This window comes from Tachysurus vachellii, chromosome 12, assembly GCF_030014155.1.
Source record: "Tachysurus vachellii isolate PV-2020 chromosome 12, HZAU_Pvac_v1, whole genome shotgun sequence".
NCBI classification, from domain to species: domain Eukaryota; kingdom Metazoa; phylum Chordata; class Actinopteri; order Siluriformes; family Bagridae; genus Tachysurus; species Tachysurus vachellii.
In genome coordinates, this window is record NC_083471.1 from 8,027,021 (window position 1) to 8,042,217 (window position 15,197).

At 38.8% G+C, this 15,197-nt stretch overlaps 1 protein-coding gene across 8 annotated transcripts in view; it reads right to left on the bottom strand.

Moving 5' to 3' along the window:
• The window catches only part of adgrg6 (adhesion G protein-coupled receptor G6), a 35,037-nt gene that overhangs the window by 4,705 nt on the left and 15,135 nt on the right, over positions 1-15,197 (bottom strand). For 3 of the 8 annotated variants that reach the window (XM_060883368.1, XM_060883364.1, XM_060883362.1), the window contains 18 exons: positions 14,797-14,856; positions 14,627-14,680; positions 7,945-8,012; positions 7,792-7,844; positions 7,636-7,677; positions 7,398-7,531; positions 6,783-6,897; positions 6,573-6,661; positions 6,285-6,486; positions 5,999-6,164; positions 5,694-5,834; positions 5,527-5,544; positions 3,831-3,950; positions 3,517-3,562; positions 3,313-3,419; positions 2,636-2,763; positions 2,190-2,458; positions 1,812-1,914 (listed from right to left, as the gene is read on the bottom strand). In XM_060883368.1, coding sequence (XP_060739351.1) covers positions 1,812-1,914; positions 2,190-2,458; positions 2,636-2,763; positions 3,313-3,419; positions 3,517-3,562; positions 3,831-3,950; positions 5,527-5,544; positions 5,694-5,834; positions 5,999-6,164; positions 6,285-6,486; positions 6,573-6,661; positions 6,783-6,897; positions 7,398-7,531; positions 7,636-7,677; positions 7,792-7,844; positions 7,945-8,012; positions 14,627-14,680; positions 14,797-14,856 — 1,915 coding nt within the window. The remainder of the gene's footprint in view (positions 1-1,811; positions 1,915-2,189; positions 2,459-2,635; positions 2,764-3,312; positions 3,420-3,516; positions 3,563-3,830; positions 3,951-5,526; positions 5,545-5,693; positions 5,835-5,998; positions 6,165-6,284; positions 6,487-6,572; positions 6,662-6,782; positions 6,898-7,397; positions 7,532-7,635; positions 7,678-7,791; positions 7,845-7,944; positions 8,013-14,626; positions 14,681-14,796; positions 14,857-15,197) is intronic. The other 5 variants (XM_060883366.1, XM_060883365.1, XM_060883367.1 and 2 more) reach the window with 2 other exon arrangements.

Genomic DNA, 15,197 nt, shown 5'->3' on the forward strand with positions numbered 1-15,197 from the left:
TTGTGTAGTATAATGTAGTATGTATATCTGCAGTGTGTAGTGTAGTTACTATATCTACAGTGTGTAGTATTGTGTTGTGTAGTGTAGTATAATGTAGTGTGCATATCTGCAGTGTGTATACCTGCAGTGAGTAGTGTGTATATCTGCAGTGTGTAGTGTAGTGTTGTGTAGTATAATGTAGTGTGTATACCTGCAGTGTGTAGTGTAGTGTTGTGTAGTATAATGTAGTTTGTATATCTGCAGTGTGTAGTGCAGTGTTGTGTAGTATAATGTAGTGTGTATATCTGCACTGTGTAGTGTAGTATTTGTAGTATAATGTAGTGTGTATATCTGCAGTGTGTATATCTGCAGTGTGTAGTGTAGTTACTATATCTACAGTGTGTAGTATTGTGTTGTGTAGTGTAGTGTTGTGTAGTGTAATGTAGTATGTATATCTGCAGTGTGTAGTGTAGTGTTGTGTAGTATAATGTAGTGTGTATATCTGCAGTGTGTGGTGTAGTGTGTATATCTGCAGTGTGTAGTGTAGTGTTGTGTAGTATAATGTAGTATGTATATCTGCAGTGTGTAGTGTAGTTACTATATCTACAGTGTGTAGTATTGTGTTGTGTAGTGTAGTATAATGTAGTGTGCATATCTGCAGTGTGTATACCTGCAGTGAGTAGTGTGTATATCTGCAGTGTGTAGTGTAGTGTTGTGTAGTATAATGTAGTGTGTATACCTGCAGTGTGTAGTGTAGTGTTGTGTAGTATAATGTAGTTTGTATATCTGCAGTGTGTAGTGCAGTGTTGTGTAGTATAATGTAGTGTGTATATCTGCACTGTGTAGTGCAGTGTTGTGTAGTATAATGAGCTATGTATATCTGCAGTGTGTAGTGTAGTGTTGTGTAGTATAATGTAGTATATCTGCAGTGTGTAGTGTAGTGTTGTGTAGTATAATGTAGTGTGTATATCTGCAGTGTGTAGTGTAGTGTTGTGTAGTATAATGTAGTGTGTATACCTGCAGTGTGTAGTGTAGTGTTGTGTAGTATAATGTAGTGTGTATATCTGCAGTGTGTAGTGTAGTGTTGTGTAGTATAATATAGTATGTATATCTGCAGTGTGTGGTGTAGTGTGTATATCTGCAGTGTGTAGTGTAGTGTTGTGTAGTATAATGTAGTATGTATATCTGCAGTGTGTAGTGTAGTTACTATATCTACAGTGTGTAGTATTGTGTTGTGTAGTGTAGTATAATGTAGTGTGCATATCTGCAGTGTGTATACCTGCAGTGAGTAGTGTGTATATCTGCAGTGTGTAGTGTAGTGTTGTGTAGTATAATGTAGTGTGTATACCTGCAGTGTGTAGTGTAGTGTTGTGTAGTATAATGTAGTTTGTATATCTGCAGTGTGTAGTGCAGTGTTGTGTAGTATAATGTAGTGTGTATATCTGCACTGTGTAGTGCAGTGTTGTGTAGTATAATGAGCTATGTATATCTGCAGTGTGTAGTGTAGTGTTGTGTAGTATAATGTAGTATATCTGCAGTGTGTAGTGTAGTGTTGTGTAGTATAATGTAGTGTGTATATCTGCAGTGTGTAGTGTAGTGTTGTGTAGTATAATGTAGTGTGTATACCTGCAGTGTGTAGTGTAGTGTTGTGTAGTATAATGTAGTATGTATATCTGCAGTGTGTAGTGTAGTGTTGTGTAGTATAATATAGTATGTATATCTGCAGTGTGTAGTGTAGTAACTATATCTACAGTGTGTAGTATTGTGTAGTGTAGTGTAGTGTTGTGTAGTGTAGTATATCTACAGTGTGAATGTTTCCAGATCAAACTTACAATTCAGACAATCCTTGGCCACTTGCTCCGTTTCCATAAAACTCCTTTCCATAGGAATTTTTGTCAGAAGCCAAAACAAGTGCTACAATTACAGCTGGAAGTCCTGAATAAAGCAGCAGATATGAGAACAACCGGAAATTATACTACATCATATACAGAAATCTACAGTATTAATCACACAGCAGTAAATATGTGAGTCTGATGTGGACAATGCTGATTAAAGCAATAATATACTATAATATATAGTATTTCATTTCAACATGAAAGAATCTCTCAGACATTCAACAAAAACCTTCCATAACATTTTTCAACTTTCCCCAAAGATCCTGAAACACATTGGTGCAAATGTGTTACTGCCTCCATCAGGCTGTGACTTACCCCATCCAACAATGCAGAACTTGAGGATGTACCTCCGGATGTAGGTGTTGAAGACCTTGACCAGGGCGATGTACATGTGGACGGACTCAAGGCCCATCCAGGTGAATGAGGTAAGAAGGAAGAAGTGCAGGAAGGCAGCCACAGCCATGCACAGACCCTGAATCTCATAGGAAGCCAGCCAGCTGTCCAGGAGGAACGTCATGTTGAGAAACAGCAGCGAGGTACTCAGGTTCATCAGGATCTTTGACGGATAATCTCGACGCAATTTCCTGTAATTTCAGCAGTGTGTGTGTCAGTGTGATCTCACGGGTTCTCACACATCACCTAATCAGTCAGTTACTTTTCTATTATGAAAGCTACAAGACCTACAGGTGTGATCTCTTGTCTTTCAGACATCTTAAATGATCTTTAATACTTGAAGACGTACAGTATAAGGAGGAACTCACTCGAAGGCAACATAAGTTAGGATGGTTACAGCTGAAAAGATGGCTGACAAGCCACAGCCGATGTACGTGATGAAGGTCAGAATCTTGGTGTTCCTTTCGTTCATAATTTCTGCAGCTCCACTCAGGTCCTACACAAGCACACAGAAGATCAAATCCACAACTGAGCTCTGAGCTAAGCTTATTGATCCATGAACATTTATGTGGAATGTTTTTTAAAATGCCAGATTTTGAAAACCTTTAAATTCCAGGCTAAATAGTTTACAGCCATGTTTTCCAAACTGTAAAATGATCTTGATCCTGTCTGTCTGTCTGATTGACTGTCTGTCTGTTTGAATATCTGACTGATCGACTGTGTGTCTGTCTGACTGTCTTTCTGACTACCTGTCTGTCCGACTGTCTTTCTGACTCACCAACTAACTGTCTGTCTATCTGTTTGACTATCTGACTGATCGACTGTCTGTTTGACTGACCACCTGTCTGTCTATCTGTCTGGCTTAATGTCTTTCTGACTGACCAACTGTCTGTCAATCTATTTGTCTGTCTGATTCACTAACTGACTGTCTGTGTGACTGTCTGTGTGACTGTCTATCTGACTGACCAATTGTCTGTCTTTCTGGTTCATTATTATTATTATGCTGTCTGATTTAACCCCATGATGAAGAGGAGCTGTATCTCACCATCAGAACCCCGAAGTGTGTTAAGTGGTTACACAGGCAGATTGTCTTGTTGCTGTTGGACTCTGTGCTGACCCGACACCCCTCACTGTTCCAGCCTCCTGTACCATCTATAGAACAGATGAATTCAGAGTAATGCTGCGCTCTGACACACACAGGGGGAAGAAAACACACACTTCAGCTAAAGACCAAACATAACGCACTTACTTTTGATGCTGAAATCCCAAAATACACACAATCGTTTCTGATTCCGCTAAAAAAAAAGCAGAAGGGTTTAAGTTTATTACTAACAACTTCAAAGCAGCTATGTAAGTAAATAAAACTCAGTTACACTGGTTTATGATTATTCACCAGTTCAGGATCAATCACTCAGCTCATTACTCTTTAGATAAACAGTGAGAACATGAGCAGTGCAGCAGGACACCAAAATCTGACAGGGTTTTTTAAGATAATGTGTTGTGTGTAAAGGAAATCGCTCGTCCTCTCTCATGAGTCTACTCCAGAAGCAGAAGAACTGATACCTGATTCTGCAGATGAGTGATCTCTATTTCCACAGGATCTTCAAGATTACTAATGGAAAAGTTTCCCACACTGCTGGCCACCACGTAACTGTTCAAGGACATGCCGTTGTCCTGCCGGTCCTACAGGAGACAAGGACACAATAAATCTATACTAATCTTCATGTTTAGATTAAATCCTAGGTTTAGTGACATCTAGACATTAGGTTAGAAACAAATAAGAGCAACAATCAGGGATCTGTAAAAGCTGTTTCATTCCCATAGATGTATTTTACTGTCTGTGTGAAAGAGATGTTTCTTATCAGCACTTAAAAGTTTTATTTTCTATGGTGTTTTGATCAGAATGGATCATCAGTGTTTCATGTCATTATGGATGGTTGAATGATGTCAAGTCGACTCTTAAGATTTGTTTGAGGAAATTATCTGTCCAAGTCCATGTAGGACTACACTGTAGAGGCAGGAAGTTCTGCACAGCACTGCAGAAGGACTAGGACCCAAAGAGCAATAGCATGAACACAAAGGTATCTGAGACTCCATTACTGCTTTAGTGGAGCATAAAAGGATCATAAGGAAGAACTTGGTCCTTTTTACTTTGTTCACACTTTTGTTCCATTCAAGGTGTATGAGGAGGTTTTCACACTGAGCTTATTTTCTGTGGTCTGAGTGTAATTATTTCTGGTGCCTCCCACAGTGGTGGTCTAGATTCAGACTCACTTGAGGTGTCTCACCTCCCTGACGTTCCCCTAACCCTCAAGTTACATGCATGTTGTAGAAAATAATGATGTCATCATCAGCTAAAACACACATCTGGGTTACTTTACGTCCTGCGGACTTGAGTACGAGTTGTGTTCACCAGAGCACCTGAACTCAAAGCTCCTCCTACAGGTTCGTCTCAGGTTCCTGCTTCCTGCTCCACACGACAGATTTCACGTTGAGATTTTTTCAGATGTGAATCATGCTCACAGACTACACTGTCAGTGTGTAAGCGCCTAGTTAAGTTTTTTAAAGATGGATCGAGTGTGTGTGTATTAGATCAGAATCATCTCTTTATGCTCTTCACTGTAAACAAATATATCTCTTTTTGATCAGAGATCCCTGATTATTGCTGAATTTAAGGTCGCACTTAGCAAAGAAGTGTTTTTATACAAGTATTATTAACAAAGATACAGGACACTTTTGTTATATAATACAAAAATATAAGTAGAATATTAGATCCTTACTGCTAACAATTCAATTAAAATTTATTTGTATAGCACTTTTAACACTTGACATTGTCTCAAAGCAGATTTACGGAACATAAACATAAAACAAAAGGTTAATATAAAGATTAAAATAATATAAAAATTCAAGATTAATATTAAGTATATTTAAATGTAACACAACGGCTTCTTTTGACTAGATAAGGTGTCTGATTTGATAGAAAACAATAATAATAAATCCTGGATTACTCTAAGAAGCACTTTGGACTACAGACTGCTCTACAACCAGGAGGTGTGACATCAGAGTGATGCCAAAGTGACATCAGAGTGACATCAGAGTGATGCCAAAGTGTCATCAGAGTGACATCTGTCTATTAATATACATTTAAGATGAACAAGCCACAGTTTTTGATAATATTCTACTAATATTCTACTTAAACATTTTATATGTTACAGGTTATATGTTAGTTTACATAATCACCAGAAATCTATGGCCTTACCATTAATGATCCATAATACTGTTGATACAAAATTCATCAGAATGTAGAGAAATAAGATTGGGTATTCAATATCGTGCAGAATTTATAATTCATGCTAGCAAAGCAGTTTAATTACAGTATAATCCAAATTCATGTGACTGAAAAACTGGGATCGGGTTAACACTCACCTGGAACAACCCTGTTTTACTAAAGAACATGAAGTGAATTCTGGAGATGATCTCAACATCTGCCTCACTCAGGTTATGGAGCAAAGTGGCAGGTAGTGAGACACTCGCTAAGGAGTTATGGACCTCTGAATCCAAATCGATCTGATACAGAGAGACAGCAAGAGTGCACAGAAGCATGTTATCTTCTTCCTCTGGATTAACTGTTAGAAATCAAGTTTCTTCTAAAGAGCATCAGATCACATTCAATCCCATGAGAATGAGCATGGAGCACATGCATCCTATGTAGACAGTACAGATAGGTGTACCTGAGGGTCTGAGGAGTTTAGAGCCATGAAGGCACTGAAATTAGCTCCGTTAAAACTGCTGGAGTTAATAGCTGAGATTCCCACTGCTAGGTTCTTGGAGGTGATGGTCAGTGAAGGACCATCAAACTCGATCTTCTGCACCAACCTGTCCATGGTTCTTAGTGCCCTGAAAGAAGATATTCAGAAAAAACTTATTTGTTTTATTGACTTGTTTGTGCTTTAAGTAAGTGGCTGACTGTAGTTAAACCCCAGTGTCCTGATCTGGCTGAGATAAAAAAAATCCTACATTTCTGAGGCAGCTAGCTGCATGGCCTCGGAGCTGATCATCACGTTGGAAATGATGTTGACAACAGTGGAAGCCAAGGTGACGTTAATTCGTGCCACATTCACCAGCTTGGTCACCACGCTAACAACCTTCGACAGCTCCGTGGTGGAAAGCTCGTTGTTTGTGATGTCGGCGAGTTGAACCGCAACGTCTGCAGCATTTTCTGTTTATGTATAAAAGTTTATGAGACGTTATGAATTTATCGTCACTATCCATCTCAATTCAAGAGCTAAAAGAACACAATGTCACCTTGTGAAACTTCAATTTCTTCTATATCTTTGCAGTTCAAGAGGTTTGGCTGGTCCCAGAATGATGAATAATTGTCTGGGTTGATTTTGCTGAGAGAGAAAAACAAACTTGTTCTGACATATGTTAAGGGCTTTATATGTTTGTGAACCCTGGCATCTATAATCAGTGCAGAAGTTTTTGATTAGAAGGTAAGGTCCAGTGTCTACACACCATGTCCTGGATGCGTTCTGTTCTTTGTATGGGAAGCAGGGAATGAAATAAGTGACTGAAGGTCTGCTCTCCGGCCATTTATAATGCAGTGGCGTCTCCTCCGCCTGACAGTTTTCTGGAGAAGGATTCAGATACATCAGTTAGATTACTGAATACGAACAGAACAGAAGATAACACAAGTTTATTGTCATGTGCATAAATAGTACTTAAATCTTCTATATAGACTGAAATTCTTGTGCTACATTAGTGCCTTCCTCCACAGATGCAATACAGACGTGATAAGTAGCTTTTACACAGAACAAAAACAGCACAAACCGTCACCACTGAACACAGACAAATCATTAATGTGCTCTGAGTGAAATAACAGTAAACTGTACACAAAAGTGTGCAGTCATAAAAATGCACAAAGTGTGCACATACATTACTCTAAATTATTAGCGTGTTTAAAATAATCACTCCAAGATTCCAAATATTTAATCAGAAAAATGACTAAGAACTCATTTGAAGGATCTGATGAGTTTTATCACATTTGATCAATCACTTTTATAATTTCTAGGAGATCAATAATAAGGTTTAAAAATCTAAATTAGACCAAAATTTGACTAAGGTACATACCGACTGCATTGACGTCGATGTTCTCTAACGTAAAGCTGGCTGCCGGAAAGCTCTTCAGCCTGTTCTTGATGTCAGCAGCAGTCAGAAGTTTGCCTGTAGTGTTTCTATACACCAGCAGAGCCTTACAAGTGTATCTGGAAAAACCACAACAACAACAGCAACAATAACACAGATTAAGTCCCATAATACATAAGGAGTGTATAGTGTGTAAGTAGAAGTAAAAGGTGTAATGCATTACCTGTTGATTGTCATTCCGGAGGAGTCAGTGCCGGTAAGAATGCTGAGAAAAAAGTGAATATGACTACAGTGACAACACAAACAACAACAACAACAACAAGAATGTGAATATCTGTTGTTATTCAGTGACATCAGAAGATTAGTGACCGTTTCTCACCTGACATTCGTTACATAAATAGTCTGATTCCAGTCCAGGAAAGTTTGGTTCAACTGTAAGCACAAACACAACAAGTACAAGATACAGAGTGTAAATATCTTAGCACTACACTGTAGTATAGAGATGTAGAGTAGATTTACAGTAGACTCATACCCATTGTTCTAGCGCTTCATCTGTGATTTGTAGATCTGATACAAAAGAAATCTTGTAGAAGGTAAACTCTGAAAATTCAAATAGGAATAAAGATCAGTTTATTTAAGAGCATAAACGTGACGAAAGTTAGTAGTGATGAAATCTTTTAGTTGTGCAGTAGACCGTGAAGCACAGCAGTAGGAAAATAAAGAGACGACACTGTAATAAAATGATTCATAAATCCTATTTACTTTTCATTTCGTTGTATAATCCTGTCATCCAAAACCGTGTACTCTTAATCATTAATCATTTAAAAGGCCCGTATCTTAGAAACCTGATTTTCTTAATCTATAGAATCAAAGCTGACTGCAAATTATATATAGTTGTGATATGACTATAGCAACTTACAGAACATTTACATATAAAGTGAATTTAAATCGTAAAGAGAAGGAAAAAGAAATAGACTGTGCTGTTGCTGGCTGTAGAAAAGGTTTTATATGTATATAACACAAATTAGAGCACAGAGCAAATCCATAAACAATCTCATTCACTATACTGTAGCTCATTCAAGATTTAGAATGAGTGAAATATCTGCGTTTTCATACATTTAATCCTGGAAATGAATAATAAACATCCCAATTTTGTAGTATTGCACTAGTTTTAGATTCACAATTTAAGTGAGATATTTCTGCTGTAACATTACAGCTTTTCTGTTTACTCAAACATATAACAGCGTATTTCTGTAGCAGTCGTCTAAATTTATCTCCTGATATATTCCACACAGCATAACATAATCATACTTATGTTATTAATTCTTATGGCAGTAAAATCTGGCTGTGTTTTTCAAAAGGATAAAAATAAAATGTTTAACAGGTTTTAGAATACGGGTCCTTCAAACGCTTTTACCTGACTGAGTGTTCTGGTTGAAGCAGCCTGCTGCTATGCCCCACAGCCATCACATGATGGCAGTCATGTTTTACATTGTTAGTGTATGATTAACGCTCAGTGCATCTCTACTCCATGCGACAACCTTCTTAGGAGACTACGGGAAGTTAAATACATTCACCACAAAGCAATCGATTTAGCAACGTGTTCTCACACATCTCTTTCTTTTAAACATGTGAAAGTTCTAGAAACATTTGGTATAGCGGTCTCCTAAGAAAGACAACAAAAAATCAGATGGAGAAGCTACAGTAGCGTGAAGAACATACAGAAATGTTTTTTTTTTTTTGTAAAAACTACTGTTAATATCTATCTACTTCCACTAAAACACAATCAATATCTTTCTAAAATCTGGACAATAGAACAAGCTGATTCTCCCATTTACACCATCATTCTGTGATCAGCAGCAGAGATATGATTGAGAAGGATCTACATCTCTTTCTAAGGTCTATGTCGTTATTGTAAAACATACTGTTCCCAGATGAAAGTCCACAATGACAAGAACTGTGAAAAAACGTTTTACATGGGCATGGGATAAATTCGGACGTGTCTGTAGTGGTTCCATGGGTGGCATCAGTAGGCACTGAGTGAAAGTCTGCAATGACTCCATTAGGAGGGGAAGCCAGAGGAAGCGTGCCATTTGTGGAGACAAAGGACTGGTCGTAAGCAGCCGGGGGAGATGGATGCATTTCTCTATCTGTGGTGATGGGACGAACAATCAGGACATTGTCGCTGTTGCTGGAGGGCTTTGCTGATTCATTCTCAGACCAAAAAAGCTGCTCTGTTGTTGAGAACTGAGCATGTTTAGTATCCTGAAGGTCCTCACTTACAAAACTAGTATCCACTGGGTGAATGTCTAGAGCAAGGCTATGTACACTTGCTTCTAATGTAGAAGGCCATGACTGTCTGATGGGAAAGGTGAAAGTATGATGAAATCCACTGGTTACTTGAGGAAAACCTGGCATGTGGTGATGTTCTGTGTTTGCTTGATGTGGTACATCCACAATCAAGGTTGAGGTCATTGGAGAAATTGAACTGGACATAAGAGAGCTGTCTTTGCTCAACAACTTAGATTGTGAGATAGAGAATGTATTGGCTCCAGTGTGCTCTGGAACAGTTGTACTGGGTGCAGATGTTCTATCATTGCTGTAAGTTCTTGTTGGATGAATTGGTATTTGTGGTTTGCTAGTGCTAATGTAATTTTCACTGTAGGTCCTCATATACATGTAGCTGTTAGCTGGTATGTCAGGGAAAAGGTGTGTTTCAAGAATGGTGGTAAATTCATCGAAATCTTTCTGAGACTGAAAAGAGAATACAGATTCATCTGCAAGTAGTTTTGAAAGCTGCAGCATCTCTGAATGCTCTTGAGAGTCATCAAAATAATTTGAAGTCCCCTTTAAGCTCTGAGATACAGACAGTCTTCTTTGGAAGTCCAGAAGCATAGAGAGTGAGAGGGATGGTGATGGGACAGAAAGGTCAGACAGGGCTGCCTGATTTTGTGCATAGACCCCTACCTCTGTGTCACTGACCACTTCTGTAGCTTTCAAAGAATCAAGTAAAACAGGAGATGTGTCAAAATTGTTGTCAGAGGTTGAGGTAAACCTGAGCAATCCATCATCCCTCCGTGTTCTCATTTCAAACTTTGAATTAAGGGGTGAAGAAGGAGAGATGTCCCATTTGTCTGTCAGGATCTCAGACCTGCCACTGACATTATAGGCATATGACAGACCCGACTGATCAACCATTGAAGGATTATTGTCTTTTTGCCTGTATATAGGCTCAAGAGGTCTATTTACATGTGATGGCTCCAGCCCATGAAGTGTGTCTAATGTAGGCTGTCCAATCACAGATGTTTCAGCAACTGTACTCTCAGTGAGGAAGTATGGAGCAACAAAGCTAGGGGTACTCACAGAGCTAAAGTAGACTGGGTTGTGGGTTGAGATAAATAAATTCTCTGATTGGGGCAGAGTCAGGTCTCCACTATCGTTTGCACCAAAGGCAAGGAAGTGTTCTGAAGTGCCATCTGTTGAAGCTGAGGAAAGAGTAGCAAGGGACAATGGACTGGGCCTGATGATGTATTCATGCTGAAACTCCATTGTAGGTATTGGCCTTGTTGCCTCTGCTCTGAAGGGATCACTACTTTGAATAGGGTAATTACCGACTGTCAAAGGATCTGTGAACAACTCTGTTTGATAAAGGATATAATCAGAGGAATACTTTAGTGAGAGAGCTACGATAGGAGTGGTTTCTGTAAATTTATACTGTTCCTCTAAAGTTCCTGTTTGACTATGTGCAATGACTGTGGGAGACATAGTTGACACCTTGACACACCCTTGGTAATACCTCCTAACGTCTGTAAAGATGCACCGAGTACCTGTAACCTCTGGGAGATCCCAGGGCACAGTGCTCATTAAGTCTGAGGAGGCTGGGGATATTGATGGTCTTGAGGGAGAGGGAGGCTCTGTTGTTTGTCCAGTTATTCTGCTCAGTCCAGATTGGTTCATTTGCACGTCTGACCCTTCTGGAGCTTTGATAAGCATCATGCTGTTCTGTGTTTCAACTTGTTCAAAGGAGGCATTGTCTGGGGTAGTAGGAGCACTTGCAAATTCTAACAGTGATATGTCTGGGCTGGTAGTGGTCAGGCCTTCATCGAGAGAGTAGGTAGAATCGAATTCAAATAAACTGAAAAGATTCTCATCTAAATCAATATCATACAGAAATGACTCTGAGCCAAACCCTGATGGAAAATCGAGTTCCTCAGAGCTGTTCTCATTGCTCTCACTCAGGTCCCACTGTGGAGTCAGTGCCTTAGTCTTACGATTACTGACTGATACAACTTGGAAGGAATCCACTTTTTCAGTCTGGTTATGTGGCCACAGTGCATGGGAATAGGTTGGCTTTCTAGTTGTAAAGTTAGTTTTCTTGGCATTGGTTAGAGCTTCAGAAATTCTCGGCTCAGGGGACATGTACGTCATGGTTTTCGTCGGTAAAGGAGGTGCTTTAGTCATGTGTATAGCAGGGTATTTAGGGGCCTGTGTTACTGTAGTCTCTGGTTTCTTTCTTACAGGCCAAATGAGAGGAGTGGAGATAAAGCCAAGAGAAGTTTTGGAACTTCTACCAGCAGGAGCAACTGGAGGCTGAGAAGGAGGAACAGCGGAGGAGCGTGGAGGTAGCCGCAGTAAGGACCAAAAAAGCACAGCTGTCCCTTTCTCTGCGGCAGCCAATGGACAGGTGAGTGGGAATGGAAAAGCAGGGTGTTATTGATCATTTTGACAACAATATTATCATGACCACATACAACACAGTAAACATAAAACAGTTTGTTATTCCTAGTGAGATCTGTAGATACATACAGAAATGTACAGAGTGCCAGGTTCCTTTGGTTTTTGTATAAGTTTGAAAGAAGAAATGAGGAAATGCAGAACTGCGAAATATCTAGTAAGAACTGAGGTCACTTGCTAATGACAAAGAAATGAACTAAACAGCTAAAGACAAAGAAATAATCGAAATAAAGGCATGAGAAAATGATAACCGTCTGACTGCTTTAACAGGAAGGTAATGAATGTGATGAATCTAAAGTTATCAATAACTTGATTAAATGACCAATTATAATGAACTGATTAAAAACAACAACATGATTAATGAATAAATGAAAATGAAACAAAATGATTATGAAAATGAATTATAAAATGTAAAAAGTATTTGGACAGTGACAATTTTTGTAACTTATTGCATTTCCATAATCCATATAATCCAGCACAATCAATTTCAAATAAGGTAATTATTACATTCCACCAAATATCACGTTTTTCCGTATATAAATCGGAAAACTGACTGACTCCAATTTCTTTCTCGGATAAATACAGATAGCTAGCCAACAGGGCAGATCTTTGGAGTACCTCCTCACCAGAATCACTCATTTTGCCTCAGTGCAGTACTCCATTTATCATTTAACCTAGTGTTCAAAAGTGGCAACTGCAAAATTTATGTTTCAACTCTCAGCTGCCTCGTACTGGGTTACACTAAAAATTCACAACATTATAAATCAAGTGTCAATTTTTCAGAAAGTCTTTAAGCCTTTATTTTTGAAACAACCAAATGTCTAGCAACCAAACATCAACCAAACATCTAGCTGGATCTAACTACACTTCCAACCCTAATTACAAATACCTTTCTAATCCCACAGCGTCTCAGGGAGAACTTTAAGGGCGGCGGTCTTGCAGATGTTTTAGAACAAATCTTATCAGTTTCTAGTGTCATCTTTCAAGAATTTACATCTTTTGAACTATTAGCCATGAAGTTCCTCAGCAATGCTGCAGTTTTAATTATTCGAAGTGTGCCAAAGACTGGTGCTGACCGCCATACACCACTTGAGGAACATACAATGAGCACCTGAGCATCAGAACTGGAGCAAGATTTTTTTAAACCAATACTTTAGCAAAAAGTGTCACTGTGTAAAAAAAAGCTAGAAAAAGAAAAAGGAAAAGTCTGAAGGTAGTTTGTGAGTTCATTTATATGGGATTGCATAACATTCTGTGACCAAGGTATCTTCAAAACTTCAAAAGTGTCTACTAAAGAAAGAAAATCTTTCAGTGTGAGTGTGAGACACAACAAATAATACATGAAGTAATCATACAGCAGTGTGTACACTGTATAGGGATGATAAAAAAAAAAAAAGAAAAACCCATAAGAAATTAGCCTGTGCTTCATTCGATGGTCACACTTGACTTGGCACCTCAGCATAGTACATGTAGCTTTGCAATGTGAAGACAAGCACATCAAGACCTTCATGAGAAAGTACATCTTACCATTGCGTGAATGGATGGACAGAGGATTAGTAGCAGCAGCTGTGGATAAACCGGTTTGTGAGTAATTGCTGACAAGGACAGAACTGTTTCACATAACGCAACACAAAGAAGAAAGGTAATGCAAGCACAGACTGACGAGGTGTCATACACAGAGTAAAAAAGTTTTCACACCCCTGTCTACACACAATTGTTTACAGTGCAGGTTTCTGTGATGGGAAAAATTAAACCAGAGATCTTTTTGCACCTTTAATGTCTAACATTCGAGTGAAAAGCAAACTGAAACATTGTAGGAGAATAAAATGATCAAATCTGCATAAATAAATATGCACAACATTCTGTGTGGACTGCGACCGTGATCAGAATTAATCAACAGCATTCAAACTCCTGCTCAAAAAGTGATTACGTTAATTAAACTGATTAAAAAATAAGATCAACCGTTCCTGTACAATCTTCTCCTTGGTTTCCATGTGGTCTAATGGGATCAAATAGAACTGTTTGTGCTTGAAGCTAAAATATGTTTAATATAATAATAATTCCTCTGATTAGCCCAGAACACCACAGCATGGTGAAGCATGGTGGTGGCAGCATCCACTATTGTGTAATAGTGCTGCTTCTCTTCAGCTGTGATTGAAGCTCGAATCAGTTCACTCACTCACTCACTCATTTTCTACCGCAATCACACACACTATGGACAATTTTCCAGAGATGCCAATCAACCTACCATGCATGTCTTTGGACCGGGGGAGGAAACCGGAGTACCCGGAGGCGGGAATCGAACCCCCAACCCTGGAGGTGTGAGCCCCCCCCGAACAGTATTGCAATAGAGAGTGGAATTAAATGACCAAACCATATAAATAAACTGCCTTTGAGCTGTGATTTAACAAAAAGTGTTTAACAAACTATTATTTAAGGGGTGTGTATAGTTACTGGGTGAACCTAGTAATGAACCTTACCCGTAGGTGTGCTGGTGGTGGTTGGTAAAGTTGTAGCTGGTGAAGTAGTTTGAACTAGTAACAGTACAGAGGCAGGAAGGGGTTAGAACACACACACATACACACACATGCTAGTACGTTTGAGAGCTTGAGCCGATAGCATACAGCAATGTGGAAATGCTCCTGCTTACCGGTGTCTGCAGTTAAAGACATGCTAGGAGAGCTTGTGTAGGAAGTGCTTATAGAAAGATCTGACAAAGAGAACGGGAAGTTAATGAGGCCATGCATCCACATCAGAACAGTCATGCACATGCATTAACGTGTATCAGAGTGACTTTATGTACTAAAAACCTGACATTATCACTTAATGATAATGAGCAGAAATGCTGGAATAAAGATTACTGCACAGGATTGGTACGTTATTTAACCTATATTCACTCTTTAGACTTTTAGCTATTGTAGGGGTGCCAATAATTTTTAAACCAGTCTTCTGTAAATGTATGACAACCGTTTACATTGAAACAAAACTATACTGTTTATTTTATTTTTTTTTTTACAATGTAGCCTGTTTTCCTTTAGTGAAGTCACGGAT